General features: G+C 35.8%; 2 protein-coding genes across 2 annotated transcripts; one reads left to right on the forward strand and one right to left on the reverse strand.

Moving 5' to 3' along the window:
• Positions 1-1,652: 1,652 nt before the first annotated feature.
• On the reverse strand, positions 1,653-2,633 carry LOC139195021 (uncharacterized). The gene has a single exon (XM_070820199.1). The coding sequence runs from the start codon at positions 2,631-2,633 to the stop codon at positions 1,653-1,655; it is 981 nt and encodes a 326-aa protein (XP_070676300.1).
• Positions 2,634-18,916: 16,283 nt separating this feature from the next.
• Positions 18,917-19,724, forward strand: LOC103450035 (uncharacterized). The gene is made up of 3 exons (XM_008389348.4): positions 18,917-19,158; positions 19,263-19,341; positions 19,498-19,724. The coding sequence occupies exons 1-3, from the start codon at positions 19,007-19,009 to the stop codon at positions 19,564-19,566; spliced, it is 300 nt and encodes a 99-aa protein (XP_008387570.2). The 5' UTR covers positions 18,917-19,006; the 3' UTR covers positions 19,567-19,724.
• Positions 19,725-21,600: the final 1,876 nt, after the last annotated feature.

Below are 21,600 nucleotides of genomic sequence, written 5' to 3' on the forward strand. Positions count from 1 at the left end.
CAATGAATACTTTTCTTCCCTGCCATGAGTACTTTTCTTCCTTGTCGCATTCAAACGATTATATTTGAGCTGATGGTTCTTACCAAACTGTAAGCAAAACTTGGGCCATGAATTAGAACAATTTTCACGATAGCCAAACTTGGCCATTTTCTTCTCTACAACAACATTTGGCAGGAGTTTGTATAGGTTAAAATCTTTGAAATCCTAAGAAATCCATAAAAATCCATGGAAATCTATAATACAAATCTATATAAATCTGCCAAAATTCATATAAAATCATTGAATCTATTAAAATCCTTTGAAATCTGTCACTTATAAAAAGTCTTTTAAAATCCTCTGAAATTCAAGTTGACTACACCCCCCTTAGCATCTAGAGGCCCTCACGATCGCCACCATTGTCACAATGATTTTGATGACGAATCGGAAGTGACGACCGTGGTGCCAGAAGACGTTAAAGAAGGATACTCTGTAGTTTTTGCTGTCAAGGGGAATGAAGCAGAGAGGTTTGTGGTTATATCGGAGTGGTTGAGTTACCCTGAATTTTTGAGGTTACTGGAAGAGGCCAAGGAAGAGTATGGATTTGGTTAGAAAGGTTCTCTTGCAGTTCCTTGCAGGCCCGAGGAATTGAGTAAGATTTTACAAATAGAAGAATTCATTTTAATCTTTGGCAAAGAGAACTTTTAGATTAAAATCACGAGTAAGATCAAAATCTAATTTTAGTCCCTTGATACATTAATAACCTCATTTATTAATTATATTTTGATTTTTTAATTATTTCTCTTTTTCTTCCTAATTTTTAATTTATTAATTTTATTTCATTATAACTTTCATTTTCATTTCATTTATCGTAATATATTTTGTTGTAAACATTTAGATAAACTAATTTTTGTTATACAATATATTCTGATCTACAGTCTTCTTCATTTAGGTACATTAAAATCATTATAATATATTTTGGTGCATATATTTAGGTACACACATTTCGATATAAACATTTAGGTACATTAATTCAATATAATACATTTTGGTACTAACATTTCGATGCATATATTTCGGTACACACATTTAGGTACATTAATTTAATATAATATATTTTGGTGCATATATTTTAGTACATACATTTCAATACTAACATTGACACACCCCGATCCTAAAATCAAGGTGTGCTAGCCGTCACGTGGGCATGACGTAACCAAAAGTGCGATGCGAAAGCAAAAGATAAAAGAAATACAAAGGAATAAAAACCAACTACTAGCAATAATATCCAACTAACATGCTAGAGTGAGTTTAAGTGTGAAACACACATATTCAGAGCATAAGTACTAAGTGTAGTCAAGTAGGACCATTACAACACCCGAAGGTGAGTCCTACATTTAAGTAGTCTGTCAGTACGCCGTGGGAATCCTCATGGGCCACCAACACTGCTAACTAGAACCTGGAGGGGCGCAAAACAAGATTGAGTGGGTCAGTACAACAAAGCTTTTCGAAAATATTTCATTTAACAACACTTCTAACCCCTCACTGTAAAACCTGTATACTTTCCCGGAAGCATAGGGAGCAGCATCACCATAACTGCCTGATCCAAAGTTCTGCTGAATCGGCGCTAGAGGTGGCATAGCAGACTACTGAGGCCCCTGCTGAATCTGGGGACACTAAGCAGCTCTATGTCCCATCTGTCCACAAGTGTAGTAACCACCGCCACTTCTCCTACACTCTCCATGATGTCTGAAATTACAACAGTGGCACAACGGAGGATCTGAACCATCAGCACCACCAAAGTCTCTCTGTCTCTGAAACCTGGGTCCACCAGTAAATCTTCCACCTCTTCTCGGGCTTGTGACACTAAATCCTCTGTTGGAAGAACTCGAGCTCGCTCCACTTCTCTTGAAATTTTGTGTCTTACGGGGTCTATGAGTGGAGATACCTTTACCCCTGTCATCTTTCTTCTGATTATCATTCTTATCTTCATCTTCCTCACTATCACTATGAAGATTTTTGGAATCCTCCATCCGAACCAAAATCTCAGAAAACTCATGGTAAGTGGTGCAAGGAATCGCACTAGCGAACGTCCACCATTTCCTCTTAGTTCCCTGCTTAAAACGGCAAAGCATCTCTACCAGATTACCAACTGTATCAGGATTATAACGGGATAAGTCTGTAAACTTCTTGTAATACTCATGCGCCGACATATTCTTTTGCTTCAATTGAGTGAACTCCTGCTTCTTACGATCAATGTACTCCGGGGGAACAAATCTTTTCTTAAAATTCTCTTTGAATACTTCCCAATCAGTTGCCGCTTCAGGTGACATAAACTGAGTTTGATTTACCCACCAAGCTGTTGGCTCTCGTCCTAAAAACCAAGTAGTGGTCTCGACCCATCTACTAGCAGGAAGATTCCTTTGACTCTGCATCACCTGAAAGGTCTTCTCAATATGGTCTAACCACTTTTCTGTCCCTTCATGACCCTCATTACCCATGAAGCGGTTTAATTTCAGATTGTACATAGTCTCCAGGGGTGTTCTTTGAGGAGGACGGATTACAGTCTGAAAGGCATGGGCCATCGCTTCCCCTAATTGAGTTATATCAAGGAAATTAGGCTCAGAAGCACGACGTGATTCCCTACGAGGCGGCATGGTTCTGACAGAAGACATCAAAAGAGCATTAGAGCATTCACAATATATACATGACTGCAAACCTACGCTCTGATACCAAACTAACACACCCCGATCCTAGAATCAAGGTGTGCTGGCCGTCACGTGGGCGTGACGTAACTAAAAGTGCGATGCGGAAGCAAAAGATAAAAGAAATACGAAGGAATAAAAACCAACTACTAGCAATAATATCCAACTAACATGCTAGAGTGAGTTTAAGTGTGAAACACACATATTCAAAGCATAAGTACTAAGTGCAATCAAGTAGGACCATTACAACACCTGAAGGTGAGTCCTACATTTAAGTAGTCTGTCAGTACGCCGTGGGAATCCTCGTGGGCCACTAACACTGCTAACTAGAACCTGGAGGGGCGCAAAACAAGATTGAGTAGGTTAGTAAAACAAAGTTTTTCGAAAATATTTCATTTAACAACACTTCTAACCCCTCACTGTAAAACCTGTATACTTTCCCAGAAAAATAGTATATATATAACCATATAAAACAGTAAAACTCAAATCACAAGTCTTTAACACTTTTCAAGGAATATGCCATGCTATGCTTCAAACATGATAAGGATGCCTCAATATAACAGGTGAAATAATGAATCAACCGAAGACCCTGCAGCTGTCATGTACAGTTAATTCTATAGCTCAATATCCAACCCAACCGGAGTCACCACTGTGACCTATACGACACTACTCTGCACATAAATCGGAACTACCTGAAGTAGTTTGTACGACAAGAATGGTGTAAGAATACGCTCTAGTGCTTTTCTCATCAACAGCTGTATAATAATCTAAAGTCACCTACAAGTCGAAACCACCTCTAATGGTCTGTACGACATGTCGGAACCACCTCTAATGGTCTGTTCGACATGCACCTACTTGGATCCAAGGTGAGCGTGTGGTGCGGGGTGAATAATATAAGCACTAACACCAAAGGTGCAGGTTATGAGCTCTCAACACAAATCACATCAAATAATAAACTATATGAACAACATAAAACTCACCTGATACTCACCTGTGCGTCCACAAATCACATCATATATTATGTATGCATGGCATTTTAAAACATACTTCCATTTAAATTCAATTTCTAGGAAAAATCAGTAGTATATAGGTATAAACAAAAAATAACTGCCCACTCACTGGTATGTCGAAAGGTCTTAACCCCCGTGACGCCCTTGAACGCGCTCGTCCTCGGGATAGGTCTCACCTATATGCGAAACAACTATAAAAACGTTATTTTAAAGCACACAACCAACAATACGTAATAACTTCTCATACGATGCTCAATTTGGGTATATGAATATACCACAGTGACCTACTCGACGTCACGGACGTCGAGGTATTTTTAGAAAAAAATTTGGATCTATCACACGCCCTCACGCGCCAGAAATGGCATGGACATACGCGCCCCCACACGCGTCATCCCCTACCTCCAGTCGCCTGACTGGTTTCGCCGGCAACGGAAAAGTCGCCGATTTCTGGGTTATTTTCAAACTTCTTATTCTCCGTCAATTCTCAACCATTTTTTTCGCAATTTATACCAAAATGAAGCCCTAAGCATGTAGAATCACGATTTACTAATTTAAGGCTAAAAAACACACGAAATCTCACCGGAGAAAATCCAAGAAAACCGGCCAACTTCGAACCTTGCGATCCTGACGTCCAAAACCTTCAAAGTAAGTACTCCAAGCTTCCTTGGGACCTCACTAAGCTCCCTGTAGGCTTAGAATTCCCTGAAAACCAACATTTCACGTGTGCATGAACAGTGACATCAAACTGGGTTACGGTTTCGACGTGATTTCGAGGGTTTCCAGTTCTAAAAATAGTACCAATCGATTCAGGAGGTTGCAAGGATGAAGGAACTCACCTTTTTTACGTCGATCTGTGAAGTTTTGAGGGGTTTGGTTCTTGTTCGTACAAGTTCGAAAGGGAGAGAGAAAGAGTGAACTGAGAGGGAGGAAAGAGAGGGCACGGGGTGAGTGTGCGTGTCCCGTGTGTGTGTGTGTGGTCCACCCAAAACAAACCACAATCCAAAATTCTTTAAGTCCCTAACCACACAAATTGTATACAACTTTTAATCCACTTAAAATTTTCCAAGAATTTAGGAGAGTATGCAATATTCAAATAACATGTCACACGTACCTTAGCAACCGTTAAGGGCAATTCCGTCATTTCACATCCACGATAAATGAAATTTTGGGGACGGGCTGTGACAAACATTTAAATACATTAGTTCAATATAATACATTTCGGTACTAACATATAGGTACATTAATTGAGTCTTTCAAGTTTGAAGAATGTTAGATAAAATTAATAAATTAAAAAACTCTTTTTTGGTCAAAAAATAAATTAAAATTTGTATGTTAATAAATTTAAATATTTAATGGAAGACATTAAATAAAAGGGAACTTTAACGAAAAGCACCCGATACTGTTCACTTTAACGAAAAACCACATTTTTACACTAAAAAGTCAATCCTGGTACTATTCATTTTACCCTTTATTTTGTCCTTATCATTAAAACTCAAAGTTTTCAAGCCCTTTTCATTAGTTTTCCATAAATAAAATGCACATTGATTATTTTGAATTAAGGACACATCAAGGAATTATAATCAATATATAATCTAACACCAGATTTATTTTAAATTTCAATTTTCTTGAAGAATTAAAGTTAAAAATCCCTTTTACAAAACAGCAAGAGGAAGAAGAGTAGTAGAACATGTAATAATATTAATTTTACAGTTATACAAGGATACTAGCTAGCAGTTCAAAAGAACAAATTTTCATGTAATTTTCAAAGTTTATGTAATTGATTATTCATGCATTTATTTATTTATTTTTGTTCCCTTGCACCGAGTGTAGAACAAACTTCTACACGGAAATAATGAGAAAATTCATTCAATCTTAAATGATGATTTCTTCTGAGGCAAGTACGTAGGGTGGGTTGACTAGGATTTTTTTTTAGAGAGTGATTGCAATGGCGGAGCCAACATTGGAGTATTGGTTGCCACTGACTCTTATAACTTCAAATATCTCTTCTTTGAATTTTTCTATGGCTCATATGGTAGCCAAGGCAAACAAAACTGAGAGACCATTTATTAATAATTTTTTAATTAAAACATACCGAAACTACAACCTTTCCTAAACATGGAGAGCTTTTTAAGTGATCAATATTGTAAAGAATTCACATCATATGAAAGATTAATGATTGAATGATAACTTGGTTGTATAAAATGAAAAATGAATAGAAATCAATGGTTTAATGATAACTTGGTTATATATAATGAAAAATGTATTTGATTCTATTGATAACGATATTGTGATACGGCGTTCTAAAATATGAACATGTAGTTACTAATTATAAATAAAACTATATTTAGTTTTAGGAAACTTATTGTTTGTGGCCCCATTAATGTAAATTTATTTATAGCTACGCCACTGACTTAGGAGATAAGTTAGGAGAAAGTTAAGTCAAGAGTTTGATTCTCTTTCATTGTGACAAAAAAAAAAAGGGTACTGCCGTGTTGTGAAGGTGACTTGGAAGATAAGTCAGGATTTTTAAGTCATGTTAAGATGACTTGGAAAATAAGTCGGGATTTACAAGTCATGTTAAGAGTTTGATACTCCGGTTGTAACTTGTAACAAACGAAACCTGTACCACCAGGTGGTTGTTATCAATTCTCCAATGCACAATGTGAGCGAGAGAGCGTTCAAACGCTTAGTGAGTAGCGTTTGGACACTCACTAGAAATTCGAACATTACAGCACTTGAATTGGATAATTCTTGATTTTAGTAACACAAATTTGTACTTAGAAACGCATTGGAGTATTTTATGCCGTGTTTGGCCAGATATACCAAGAAGTTTGGTTCCTTTCTTCTTCCTTTTCGTTTTATATTATTAACGATAACTAGAGCATGGGTGTTAAAATAGACTAATTAATCCGGAATTATCTCCGGAATTATAATATATATTATAGAACGTAATTTCCTACTGTATTTAATGTACGATTCCTACTTAAATAGAGATTAACATAACCTTATATACATGGTAGGCCCGGCAATTCTTGACACGACCCGATAACCCAACACGACACGACACAAAATTAACAGGTGTTCGGGTCGACACGATAACGAATTGGGTCGTTATCGGGTAACCCGATAAACACCTTTTAAGATAACAGGTTGGTTTGAGTATATACGTGGGTAACACGATAAGTAGAATATTAATTTTATAATTTTATAACCCTAAAAAATACTATAATAATTATATATATATATATATATTAAATTAACTATAATAATTATATGTACAAAATAAATATATTTAAATCTACTTAATTTAATATAATAATTATATGTACAAAAAAAAATATTTAAATCTACTTAATAAAATATATACATACATACATATATATATATATACACACATATACCATTGAACTTGATGGTATACGAATTATACGAAACTAATTGCAACGATCCAACCGTCAAACTTGTTTGTATATGCTTCGAGATTGCATCAGCAAAAAATCACAAAAAACAAACATTCAGAGATCAAGTAACCGAACAAAACTTTTCAATGGTTATAAAACGAAAAATCACGTTTTAACGGTTATTTTAACTCCGATTTTGATTATTTTTTATAACTACACTCCTTGATCCTATATAAATACAATGAATGAAGATCCTATATAAATACAATGAATGAATTCGATCTTCAATTTAAAATATTTACACTACTTATGTTATACTTAATGAAAGTATGAATAAACTCTTAAGTGTTAGTGAATCTATTGTTTTGATGGGATACGCATTGTACGAAACTAGTTTCAACGATCCAACCGTCAAACATGTATGTATATACTTCGAGATCGTATACGCCAAAAATTGCAAAAAACAAACATTCAAAAATCAAGAACGGGACAAAACTTTTTGATGGTTATAAAACGAAAAATCACGATTTAACGGTTATTTTAACTCCGATTTTGATGATTTTTTACAGCTACACTCCTTAACCCTATATGAATGCAATGAATGAATTTGATCTTCAATTTAAAATAATTACACTAGTGGATACTACAAAATCTTATGTTATACTTAATGAAAGTATGAATAAACTCTTAAGTGTTAGTGAGTCTATTATTTTGATGGATAAGCATTCTACGAAACTAGTTTCAACGATCCAATTGTCAAACATGTTTGTATATATTTCGAGATCGCATACACCAAAAAAAGAAAAAAACAAACATTCAGAGATCAATTAACGGGATAAAACTTTTCGATGGTTATAAAACAAAAAATCACGATTTAACGGTTATTTTAACTCCGATTTTGATGATTTTTTACAGCTACACTCTTTGACCCTATATGAATACAATGAATGAATTTGATCTTCAATTTAAAATATTTACACTAGTGGATACCATAAAATCTTTTGTTATACTTAATGAAAGTATGAATAAATTCTTAAGTGTTAGTGAGTCTATTATTTTGATGGGATACGCATTCTACAAAACTAGTTTCAATGATCCAACCGTCAAACATGTTTGTATATACTTCGAGATCATATACGCCAAAAATTGCAAAAAATAAACATTCAAAAATCAAGAATAAGACAAAACTTTTTGACGGTTATAAAATGAAAAATCACGATTTAACAGTTATTTTAACTCTGATTTTGATGATTTTTAACAGCTACACTCCTTGACCCTATAGGAATACAATGAATCAATTCGATCTGCAATTTAAAATATTTATTCTAGTGGATACCATAAAATCTTATGTTATACTTAATGAAAGTATGAATAAACTTTTAAGTGTTAGTGAATCTATTGTTTTAATGAGATACGCATTTTACAAAACTAGTTTCAACGATCCAACCATCAAACATGTTTGTATATACTTCGAGATCATATACGCCAAAAATTGCAAGAAACAAACATTCAGAGATCAAGTAACGGGACAAAACTTTTCGACGATTATAAAACAAAAAATCACGATTTAACGGTTATTTTAACTTTGATTTTGATGATTTTTTACAGCTACACTCCTTGACCCTATATGAATACAATGAATCAATTCGATCTTCAATTTAAAATATTTACACTAGTGGATTAATGAAAGTATGAATAAACTATAATAATTATATATATTAATTTAACAATTTCATACCCCTAAAAACTATAATAATTATATATATATATATATATATATTAAATTAAATTTAAAAAATTGATGACTAAGATTTAATCTCAGCCGTCCATTGTAGGCTATCATTCTCTTCTCTCTCATTAACTCAGAGACTCAAATCATTCTCTCTGTCTCTCTCGATCGACCTCACGCGGTGCCTCACCCTCACCTCAGTCACAGTGACCTCACCGGCTCACCCTCCTCGTCGTCCTCGACCTCACCCAGACTGTCACCCTCACTCAGTCACTCTGTTAGTCCTCACTCCTCACCTAAATTGCGACTTCACCGTTTCACCCACTATCCATTCCAGTACCACCCAAATCCGGCTCCTGAAATCGAGCTCTCGGTCTCAGTCCGCACTCCTCCTCACTATACAAGGTAAGAAATTCCTGCAATAAACTCAAGGGTTTCTGAATTAGGGCTTTTCGAATTAGGAATTTCTGAAATTAGGGTTTCTAAATTAGGGCTTTTGGAATTAGGATTTTCTGAAATTAAGGTTTCTGAATTAGGGATTTTGAATAGGGACTCTGAATTAGGGATTTTGAATCGACGAGATTTTGAATAGTAATTAGAGCAAATGTTGTGCTGATCTATTTGCTATAAATAATAATCACAACTGTTTGGTTACATATTGCAACTTGCAAGCTACCTACGTAACCAGATTAAGTATTTGGTCTAGGCAATTGTTGGTCTAAACTTGCGAAGAATCCCTTGGCCAATTATTGAACTTTAGAGTTAAAACGTAACAGTTTTTGTGAAGTTTTGCAAATTATATATTGTAATATCCTTGCACATTTAATATTTTGTAATGGACTAGTAGCGTATGAATGTTTTTTCATTAGACTTTTATTTTCGAGTGTAGATGTCGTACTTAAATAATAACTGTGTTTTAATGTTTTGAAATAATATTTATGTGGCAATGTGTAGTATGTGCAAATTTAAGAAAAATATATATTTTTCTTAACGGGTCAGGTCACTTTATCCGTAAAGTGACCCGACCTGTTAAGGACCTGTTAAGATAACAGGTGTGACACTACACGATATGTTAAGATAACAGGTGTTACACGAACACGACAGACACAACCCATTTACCAGGCCTAATACATGGTATCAATCGTCTAGTTTTTCTCTCTACGTCATAGCGTTTCTTCTCACGTCCACCACAAACCAACAACAAAACCAACAGCGAACTTTTGTCGTCCACCAATTTAGGTTTAGGGGTAATTAGGCTTTTGTAGTTTCTTCCTTTGGTTCTCATCCACATTGCATCCCATCCCATACAACCAAACCAACAAAAATAAACACCCAAACCCATTCTCTTCTGCGTCACATCCATTACCTTTTTCTCCTTCTTGTGCTTTAGCATTAGTTCTGGCCTACATTATGCGTAAGTTATGGCCTCCATCACCAGGCGCCTTTTACCAATGCACCTCAGCCTTTTACTGTTGTTGGCCCACTTCCACAGTCTTTTCCCCACCAACTTCAGCAGCCCACTTCCGCAGCCTTTTCTCAGCCCAATTCGCTGTTTTAGGACCTTGTAAAGATGGGCTTTACTCTTTGTCTTCCACCGCTTCTGCAGTCCTTCAAGCTTATGCTGCTATCTCTTCCATCACTTGGCATCAACATGTTGGTCATCTGTTATGCCTCGTTTTTGTTCTAGTTTGGATTCTACTATCAAGGTTGATAAGTCTTTTTGTACAGCATATGCCCTTAGTAAGTCCACCCAATTACCTTTGTATTCCAATACTAATATATGTGGTTCTTCCTTTTTTTATATTATTCATTATGATGTGTGAATGTTTGTGGTTACTTCTATCAGTAGTCTTCGTTATTATGTACTTTTCATTGATGATTTTTCCCGCTATTCCTGGATTTATCCTATGAAACAAAAATATGAGGTCCTTGATATTTTAAAGTTTTGTTGCCATGATCCGTAACATGTTTCATGCCACTATTATGGTCCTTCAAAGTGACTGTGGCACAGAAAGTTAATCAATCCTTTTCTACCTTTTGTCAGGAAAATGACATTGAACAACACTATTCTTGTCCCCACACCCTACAACAAAATGGTCTTGCTAAACGGAAACATCCCCACATTGCCACTCTTATTCGATCTCTTCTCCACACTGTCAGCTTACCTCACACCTTGTGGGTTGAAGCGGCTCTCACTACATTCATCTTATTAATCTCCTTCCCACACCCGTTTTAGATTAGACCACTCCTTGTCACGTTCTATTTGGTTATCTTCCCACTTATTCTCATCTTTGTGTCTTTGGTTGTCTATGTTTTTCTCATATAGAATCGTATGTTGCTCACAAGTTAGAGAGTCATTCTAAACCTGTGTCTTTCTTGGTTATATTACTCAACATAAAGATTATTGTTGTCTTGATCCCTCCATTGGTCGTGTCTATGTGTCCCGTCATGTTATTTTTAACGAGTCATCTTTTCTTTATAGTGATTTCCATGTTTCATGTTTTACAGGGTACAAGGAACCATCAATTACCCAAGCTACTACACCTATTTGTTGCAAAGGTCCATTCAACCTCGTCACAAAGCCAACACACCACCTATTCAGCCTCATGCCCCTGTGATCGTCTCTGGCGTGTACGAATATTTTGTGCATGCCATACCTCAAAAGGATCGTTTTTTGGGCTTGATTTTGAAGCCTAGTATTCCACCCCTCCGCACAGCCCACACATTTCATCTTCCTTTGCCAAAACCCATGTTGTTCCAAGCCCTATTTCACCTGTGGCCCATCCTCTGTTGCTGCAGGATTCTCACGCCGCTCGCTGGACCCTTCCCAGCCAACCCACTATGCTTCTGGGCCCATACTAACATCAAGACCCAGGGTCCAGGCCCCTGCCCAACAAACCTTTGCTAATCTCAGGGCCTATGCTTATTTCTGCTTCAGACCAACACCCACTGCCAAGCAATCTACTTTTGTCTTTACTGGGTCTACATATGGCCCAACCTTTCCACCATTTGCCTCTGGGCCCACGCATATCCACATTGCTCCTTCTACAACATCATTTCCTGCCATGCTTACCGTATCTCATGCATCTACTACCTCTACTCATCTGCCATGGTCACCCGCCTTTGTGATGGGATCACTAAATCTAAAAACTGCACTGATGACACCGTACGGTATCTACTTCTGCATGCTCTTTTAGTGTCTCTTGAAAACGGACGAACCTAATTGTTTTTCTCGGGCATCTAAACACCCACAATCGAGGCAAGCCATGACAGAGGAAATTAATGCTCTCTTGTGTAATCATACTTGGTCACTTGTTCCTCCTCAGTTTGGTTAGAACATCGCTGGTTGCAAGTGGGCCTTTCGAATCAAGTGTTATCCTAATGATTCTGTTGATCCGTACAAAGCTTGTTTAGTGGCGAAATGACTTTATCAGAGACCAGGTATTGACTATATCGAGACATTTAGTCTTGTAGTTGAACTTCTTACTATTTGCACTGTTCTTAGTTTAGTTGTTGGCCGTTACGTCAACTGGATGTTAAAAATGCTTTTCTTCATGGGTTTCTTCAGGAAGATGTCTACATGGCTCAACCTCCTGCCTTCGTTAATCTTACTCGTCCTTATCATGTATGTCATCTTCACAAGTCCCTATATGTTCTTACAAAGGTTCCACGCGCTTGATTTCACTAGATTTGTTTCTTTCTTTTATCCATTGGGTTCACTTCGGGTTCTGTTGACTCATCTCTTTTTTATTTTTTAACGTCTTCACCACACTATTTATTTGCTTCTTTATGTGGATGAGGTTGTGGTCGCTGGTAGCTCTTCAACTCTACTTACTCAGTTTGTCACTCTTTTTGGCTAGCAGTTTGACATCAAGGATCTCAGTTCCCCTAGTTATTTTCTCATGACTCTACTGGTATTCACGTACATCAACTTAAATATGTCAATGATCTTCTTACAAAGTTTGATATAGTTTCGTGTAAGCTGGCCTCGACTCACCTTACTGCCAAGGTGGCTCTCATTGCTACTAATGGTTCTCTGATTGCCTTTCCTACTGCTTTTCGTGAGTTAGTTGGTTCTCTGCAATATCCTACTCTTACTTGTCCTAATATATTCTTTGCTGTCAACATAGTTGCCCAATATATGAGTTCTCCTTGCACTACTCACATGGTAGCTGCTAAGGAGATTCTTCATTATGCTAAAGGTACTTCACCCTTCGGCTTTCATCTGCATCCTCAAACTGCTTCTGCTACCCTCTCTGCTTATTCAGATGTCGATTGGGCATGTTTTTCTAGATACTCGGTGCTTCACTACTGGCTATCTTATTTATCTGGCTTCTAATCTCATATCTTGGTGCTCCAAAAAGCAACCCACAGTTTCCCGCTCTAGTATTGAATCCGAGTATCGCTCCTTAGCTCATGTGTGTGCTAAGGCCACTTGGATTTGCTGTCTTGTTCGTGAGCTTGGTGCTCGCTTGTCTATTCCTATTTTAATACATTGTGATAATTTGAATGCCACTTATCTTGGTATTAACCAAGTTCATCATGCTCACACGTGACACGTCAAACTTCATTGTGACTTTGTTCATGAAAAAGTTGTCATTCGTAGTCATTGTGTTTGTTATATTATCTTTATTGATCAACCGGCTAATCTTCTCACCAAGGCTCTTCATCTGCCTTGTCATGGCCTCCTTTTCTCCAAACTTGTCCGATTAGGCTCGTACAATTTGTTGGGGTGTTAGAATAGACTTAATTAATTTGGAATCCTCTATGTAATTATAGCATGTATTATAAGAATGTAATTTCCTATTGTAATTAGTGTAAGATTCCTACTTAAATAGAAATAAACATAACCTATATATAGTGCAATATTTGCCACATATTAAACAAGGAGTCATAATTCTACAATGAGAATGGACTAATGGTCCTGACAGTGGAAAATTCCAGCCAAATGCTCCGTTTTCAAGTTTTTTGTTGCTTTATATTAATTCGATATTAGGAAGGAGAAGGAATATTCTAATCGTGTTTATATTATAACTTCTTAATTAGGGGTTTGTTCATTTCCTTTTCATAATTAGGAGGTTCTTTACATATTCAAGTGTTATTGATGGGACCCTATCTATTTGGACCTTGAGAATGTGAGGATGTGAGTTGTTTGCAGGTCGGAAAGTTTAAAAAAAAAAAAAAAAAAAAAAAACATTACATGAGTTTATAAGGAGTATTACCCTTACTGATAATGTGTTTTGAGACGGAACCTTTGACTTACGTACGATAACTTGCATTTTTGGTGAAGTCGTCCGGCCATAGTTCTATCCTTGAGTTTATTCCACCTCCACCAACTCAAGATGTTGAACTAGAAAGTTCAATCTGAGATAAATGAAAGAAAACAAACTTCTCTATCCCAGGATAAAATAATGGAGAATATTATCTAGTTGCACGCTTTGTTCTAAAAATTCCCGCCTAGCGTCGTCTAGACGGTTAGCCACCGGCCCAATTAGTCTCTAGGCATTTGAAAATTAAAAAATAGCGTCTAGACCCACTTAAGCATCCGCTTAGCCTGCCTAAACCTGCCTAAACCCGCCTAGGTGGCAAGTCCCACTTAGACAGAAAATTGATAAATTTTCATTTTGCATTTTATTTTTTCAATAGAATGTAAGAAAGACTTGTTATTTGGGTGAACACCCATTTTATGCTTGTTCTCCATATTTTCAATATGTTCTAATATTATATAATCTATATGTCATTTTATTATGCAATTTATGTATCATAATACAATTATGTGTTTTTTAAATATAAATAGGCACTTATTTAAACAATATGTAATAAATTCACTTAAATCCGCCTAGTTCGCCTAGGCCCCCGCCTAATCACCGCCTAGCATCCTAGGTGCTAGGCCCCAACCTGCTGCCCGACCAACTCCTAGCGTTTTTTAGAACCTTTCTAAGTTTTCCTCGAGATTAACCCATAACTAGTGAACCTAGTGGTCACCTAAGGTAAGAAAGGTTTTGCATGTGCAAAGTAGAGATATGATCATAAGGTTTCATGTGGTTGAATTAATAGTATGTAATCATTTTAAGCAAAGTCTAGAGCTACCACAACGATGATTGCTAATACAAGCCGCTTGATTGTCAACTATACGTGTATGATAATTCCCAACCTTTGAAGTCATTAGTAAAATTTCTTTTGAATTGTGTGGTAAAATGCTCATAGTAACATAAGGTAAAATGTGATTCATAATGGTTACGAATGGCAGGAAAAAATGACACAACAATAGTCACTGATTTCTCAAAAGTTGTTCGATCGCTCATTGTAGGTAGGACAAGCAACAATAAGCCCTTGCAGGTAGGAAAAACTACAATGCGAGATGGAAAATGTGGAGCGAAAACTAAAATACATATCTTTTGGTTTTGATTTACAATTGATTCTCAACATCACACGAATAGATGACTATTGACCTTACTTTGTAGGACTAGAGCAACATAACGTGTTAGACTACGTGACAATAAACATTTTCTTGTAAAACAATTATCAAAACGTGAAAACAAAACCAAACCACTCTGAATTGTGAATGTCAAAGCCTTAAAAACATTGAGCACACCTGGTATGTCATGATAGTTCTGAGCGAGAACCCTCAACTTATAACTAGTACACTTCTCTATATCAGCAATCTCTTCAGCTAGTCTTTTCTCCTGGAAAATTTCACCATTCATTGCAATTACAAACACTTGAGCTTAATCTGATTATGTTATTTCATCCAAAGTTTAAGCGACCCCATGATAACTAAGCATTCGTTTGATAACCATTTTTTTTTTGTTAGTGACGAAAGAGAAATACATAGGGAAAATGAATGACGAAGAAGAGTGGATGAAGAATAGCGAGAGAAATACACAAAATGTAAACTAAAATCCAAAATCTATTTTAATTTGTTTTCACTTTTAAGATTTTGTTTTCATTCCGTCTTCCTTGTTTATACCACTTTCCCCCATTGCCGTTCTTCATCCCTTATTCCCCATATACTTTTCTCATATCTTAGCAATGTTTTCAAAGGTGAAGGCGTAGGCAAGGTGTTTTGCATAGCCTTGCCTAGGCAAAAGCCTTGAGGAGTCACCTAATGGGACATAAATTTTAATATTATATATATATATATAATGTTGTGTAAAATAAATTAATCAACAATAAAATGAGAAATCAAATTGACCAGTACCAAATTGAGGTTAGAATACTAAAAAACTTGAATTTTTAATCAAATTGTGGTGGTGTGGAGAATTTTGAAACAAATTGAGGTATGAGATTGGAGTAAAATTTGAATGAGATTGCGAATTTAGGGTTTGAGGACTTGGAAAATTGTGGAATTGGGGATTCAGTCAAATATAGCAGAGAGAATCGGGCATTAGGTATTGGGTGGGGAAGAAGGAGGGGACCTGTTGTGATTATAAAATATAAAAAATAAAATTTAGGCTTGGCCAAAACATAGTCATTTTGGGTCAAGTTTTTATAAATAAATAAAACCCTTCTTCTTCTTTGCGCGGTCATCTTCTTCGTGAAGACGCCATTGCAACACAGAAACCAGAGGTTTCTAGAAAGTTTCAAATTTCAAGCAAGATTTTGGATCATTGAAAGGTCCTAAGAATGCCCAATCAAACACCTCAGGTACGCCCCAACTGCCTAGGCACGCCCTGGTGAAGTCTAGGCGAGTTTCCGCCTACTCTTAAAAAACAGAGGCAAAATTGCTGGCGTCCTGCCTCCAATGCCGCCTAGGCGCGCCCCAAGGTGCAAAACATTGTATCTCAGGCACAAAAAGTAAAAAACAAAACGATTATCAAATGGACCCTTGCGTGCATATTTTCCTTTTTGATTTTTCCAACTTAAAAATCTGAGCAAAACATGTAAAAAAAATGAAAACCAAAAACTTAGAGATATCAATGAATAAGAAAGCAGACCTGGCCATCACATGAAGCCATCTACATCAATTACAGGACTAAACTCTTTGGGGTGCAATTCTGGCTTGTTCACTCCAACTTTTGCCTCTGCAATCCCTGCTCCTACACAAAGATGTCGGCTTTTGACATTTTTGGCGTGCTATATTATATTATATTATATGCAATTGCAGAAAAGGAGAAAAAAATGCAAAAAAGCTTGCCTGACCTGAGAGAGATAGTCCGAGAGTGAAAGCAGCTGAAAGCACAAAATTTAAAGATGTGGACCGGAACTCCAAGACCCAGTTGCTAAATTGGGTGTTGGGTTGAAGAGATATGATGAAAGGACGCAGTGATAATGATGGGTGGCTTGAGTGCAGGACGTGAGATTGTTTAGGAAGGAGGAGGTCAGTGGAGATATAATGGCATTATTTCCTGCTTTTGTTATGACACCATGGCAGTTGAAAAGGGTTTTGGACAATGGGATATTTTTGTTGGCTAACATTTTGAAACTGTAAACTTAGGCTTGCTACTAAAGAGATGGCTAAGAAGCTCTAAATTTCATTAATAAACTTGAATGATAAATTAAAACTTAAATAAGAAAAGCAAGTCTACTGCTGCAAGCAACATAACGTCCACTTTGCAGATATTGTGGAACTATATACCACGACTCCAGCATGAAAAATAAACATAATTAACCTAACCATGATTCCTACAACTCAAGAATTCTCCTATAGACTAGGTAAACAAGTCTCCTAACTACATGCAACCACTTAATTTATTTGAAAAATAAATAATCTAAAATAAATCTTAACACCATCCCTTAAACTGATTTATGCAAAAAACAGTTTAGGATTAATCTTCATCTTCACTTTTGTGTGAGTCCCTCCCTTGAACAAACTCCAAGCATACTTCTAAGCTTCTTGAACACTGGTTGTTTGAGAGGTTTTGTCATGAGATCAGCAACATCATCTTCACTCTTACAAAACTTCAACTCAATCACACCATTTTTGCATAGATCACGCAAGAAATGGTATCTAACATCAATATATTTGCTTCTTCATGCATAATTGGATTTTTGGAAACTTGATTGTTGAAACATTATCAGAATAAATTTTTGTTGAATATTGTTGTTGGTTCCCCAAGAACTTCTAGCATTCTTCTTGGGCAAATAGCTTGGCAGGAACATGAGCAGCTACCACGAACTCAACTTCAGTAGTGAATAATGTCACAATTTGTTGCTTCTTTGAAGACCATGAAACTGCACTTGAAATCATTAAAAACACATTTTCAAAAGTGCTTTTATGATCATCAATATCACCTGCGTAATCACTGTCAGTAAAACCAAGAAAACTCGACTTTCTTCATCAAGAAAACTCGACTTTCTTCATTTCTTATAAAGAATCCGAAAATTAGTTATGTCTTTCAAGTAATACTCTCTTGAATGCCCTGAGATGCATCTCAGTGGGATTCTCCATATATCGAGTTATCACGCTTACAGAATGTATGATATCAGGCCTCGTGGAAGTTAGATACATCAAACTTCCAACTATTTGCTTGAAATAAGTGCTGTCAACTATTTCCCCATCAAGATCTTTACTTAGCTTTAATTATATCTCTGTTGAGTTCCAACTGGATTGCAGTTTAGTATCTGAAACCTTTCCAACACTTCCAAAATCTCGTGAATAACGGATTCGATACCAAATTAGGCTACTTATTATGTGGCTTAGCTAAATTCTCTCTTCCCTTAGTATAAAAATATCGATGTGATAAACAAAAAAAAAACCCCGAAATATTCTATTTTCCTAACTACCATAGAATTTTTTTTGTCATGAGTTATGAGTAATATGTAATAATAATAAACAAAAAAAAAAAACCTGAAATATTCTATTTTCCTAACTACCATAGAATTTTTTTTGTCATGAGTTATGAGTAATATGTAATAATAATAAACAAAAAAAAAAAACCCCGAAATATTCTATTTTCCTAACTACCATAGAATTTTTTTTGTCATGAGTTATGATGAGTAATATGTAATAAAAAATTCCAACTCCCCACTTTAATTTGAGTACAAATTGGCGGGGACATTTGGGCTTTTGGGCTCGGGAATTTTATGGGTCTGTTCTACCCGTAGAGGCCCAAATATGAAAACCCAGAAAATATATATATATATATATATATATATATATATATATAGATATCTGCTCATTCACATTGTGTTCATCGGAGGTGGAGGATAAGAAAGCGCAGAGAGCAACGGAGAGACTGAGAAATGGAGAAGTACTTCGGTAACGCATATAGAGGAGACCCGGGTGTCCCACATGCCGACCCGGAACGATTTGTGAACATATGGATCGGGTCCACCGCCTTCTCAGCCCTCACTTGGGTCAATCCCTACATGTGGCAGCTCTCCAATCAGTTCAAGTATGTCACCATTTCTGAATTTGGATGATTACCCACTTTATGATTTGGTTCCAATTTTTTGTGTCTCTAATTTATTTTTCCCCAATTTTGAAAAATGGTTCCAGTTGGCATGACAAAGCAATGCTGTTTGAGCAGTACCATTGGAAAAAGGCAATGAAGAAAGCGGAGCCCTACAAATTTAAGGTATGTTTGGTTGGTTGTGTCCTAAATGTTGAAAAAAAGCCGAAATCTTGAAGCTTTATATTGATTCTAGTGAAACCCCATTTGGTAATTTTGTTGGGTTTTGAAGTTTGAGAGCCCTATAAATTAAGGTATGTTTTGTTCTTGGTGTTATTGCAGTGGAACGAATACATGGACAAGGACCACAGGGAGTCCTACTATTTCAACTGGCCTGTTTACTTCCCTTAGCTGTTTTACATGTATGTCGAAATGGGCTTGCTCTTGTTTCGAATTACTTAGCTGAAACTCTAGTTGCACGAAGGGTTATAAGGTTTATAATGCTCCTTCATTGTAATCATCTTCTGTTTTGGATCGAATGCTTAAATACGAATTTTATTTTCTGCAAAGGATTGAATTTGAGAAATGATTTCCGCACACCGGTCCTTGCACGTGTCTATTTCTAACCTTGGGATTGAATAGATCGAAGGAATGAAGGAACATAAATAAACAGGGCATGCGAAAAGGTGGTTTGAAGGTATCATTTCCCTCGAATTTCTGCTATTGTAACGATAGTTGGAAATTCAAACTGAGGATTTGAGATGCAGATGGTGAGTTGTTTGACAAGCATCCTAACATATTTTATGATTCTAATTCAGACATGATGCTGGCCCTTATAAGATAAAAGTTGCATAAGCTAAAGCAAAACAATCTTGATTATTGGTACATTGCAAGCTTTGGTACATTTTGTGAATTGGTAGGTGAGTGGTGGTGGTGGGTGGTGGTGGGTGGAGGTGGTAGAGGGAGAGGGGATTCAACTTCTTTCTCTTCTGGACAAGTGAATTATGCAAATCTTAAAAGGTTCTTAATTAATGTTTTGATTGGGAAGATTGCCATTTAACCTCAGGCTTCCTGTTTGCTTAATGTGCTACTAGAAAGGATTTATCTATTTATTTTGTGATTTATTATTATCAAGGAAGAAAATATCGGTAATATCGGAAATATCGGTAGTCCGAAAACATGGAAATATCGATGGAAATATCGGGATAATATCGATATCGATAAAAATTACATGGAAACCACGGAATTTGTAAGAAAAACTTGGAAATTTTTATTGAAACTTTGCAGGATGTTTATTTAGTCAATTATCTATTAGTTTATCACAAAAAATTGAAAGGAAATGCATTGCATGATGGATTTAACTAATTTAAGTTGATTATATAGCGAGCTGGCAAACATTGTGAGTGTAGAAAATATGTAGTAATTAATGAAAGAAGTTTAAACACACCATAATCATTTATATATAATGAATTAGTACAATATTTTACACTTTTATACATTGCATGGTAAGATACATTAGTGACTTATTCTTATAACGGGTACATATCAATTTTTTTATAAAAATTAATGGGTACAAACTTATTCTTATTTTATTTTTTTATATATTTGAAATGTTTGAATTGAAAATTAATTAGGAGTTTAATAAGGATGTGAGTATTAAAACTCTAAATCAATTACTAATTTTTGTTATGAAAGTTATGTAACTTACATGTAATTCATTAATGCTAGGGACTTTGATCAAAATATAAAAACTGATAAGATCTTAGTCAATAAACATTAGAAACTAGGGATCAGATACTAATTTTTCTTTATTTTTTTAAAATAACAATAATTTGGTTAATCACATTTTACATCATCTAGTTTCGAGAAAAAAGAAAACTGTTTGGTCAATTTTGAAAGCCATATCAAAATTTTGAGTGATATTTTTATCCAACGTGTTAATACAAAATCATATAGACATAGTACATGATTAGGTAATTATAGGTTTTTAATTAAATTGATGATGTAGTAAATATAAGACTAACGTAGAAACGTCACTTCCACCATTTAGACTAAATTGTATGATTGGTTTTCCTTTCATGTTATTAATTTGAATAGAAGCCGAAGCTCTACGATGACGAGTTTTTGTTCATATGTGCTAGTTTGGTTTCCCTCGTTAGCCCACAAATAAATCGAATACCTATCATATCATTATTCTGGCGAACAGTCAAATTAGCAAATAACCAAAAGACGTATATCAATATGATATTTTTCTAATGGTGCAATGTGAGAAAATTAGTACTCATCGTTAAACTCATTCCCCAACCTAAAATGTATAAATCAAAATAGCCTTAAATTCTTTGGTGGGTAATTGAAAAACTAAATTGCAACTCGTATAAGTCCAAAAGATCATTACCCATAATAAAAACGCAATTTTGTTGGATAAAGCCAGTGGTTGTTGAATGG

Source organism: Malus domestica, chromosome 04 (genome assembly GCF_042453785.1).
Source record: "Malus domestica chromosome 04, GDT2T_hap1".
Classification (NCBI taxonomy): domain Eukaryota; kingdom Viridiplantae; phylum Streptophyta; class Magnoliopsida; order Rosales; family Rosaceae; genus Malus; species Malus domestica.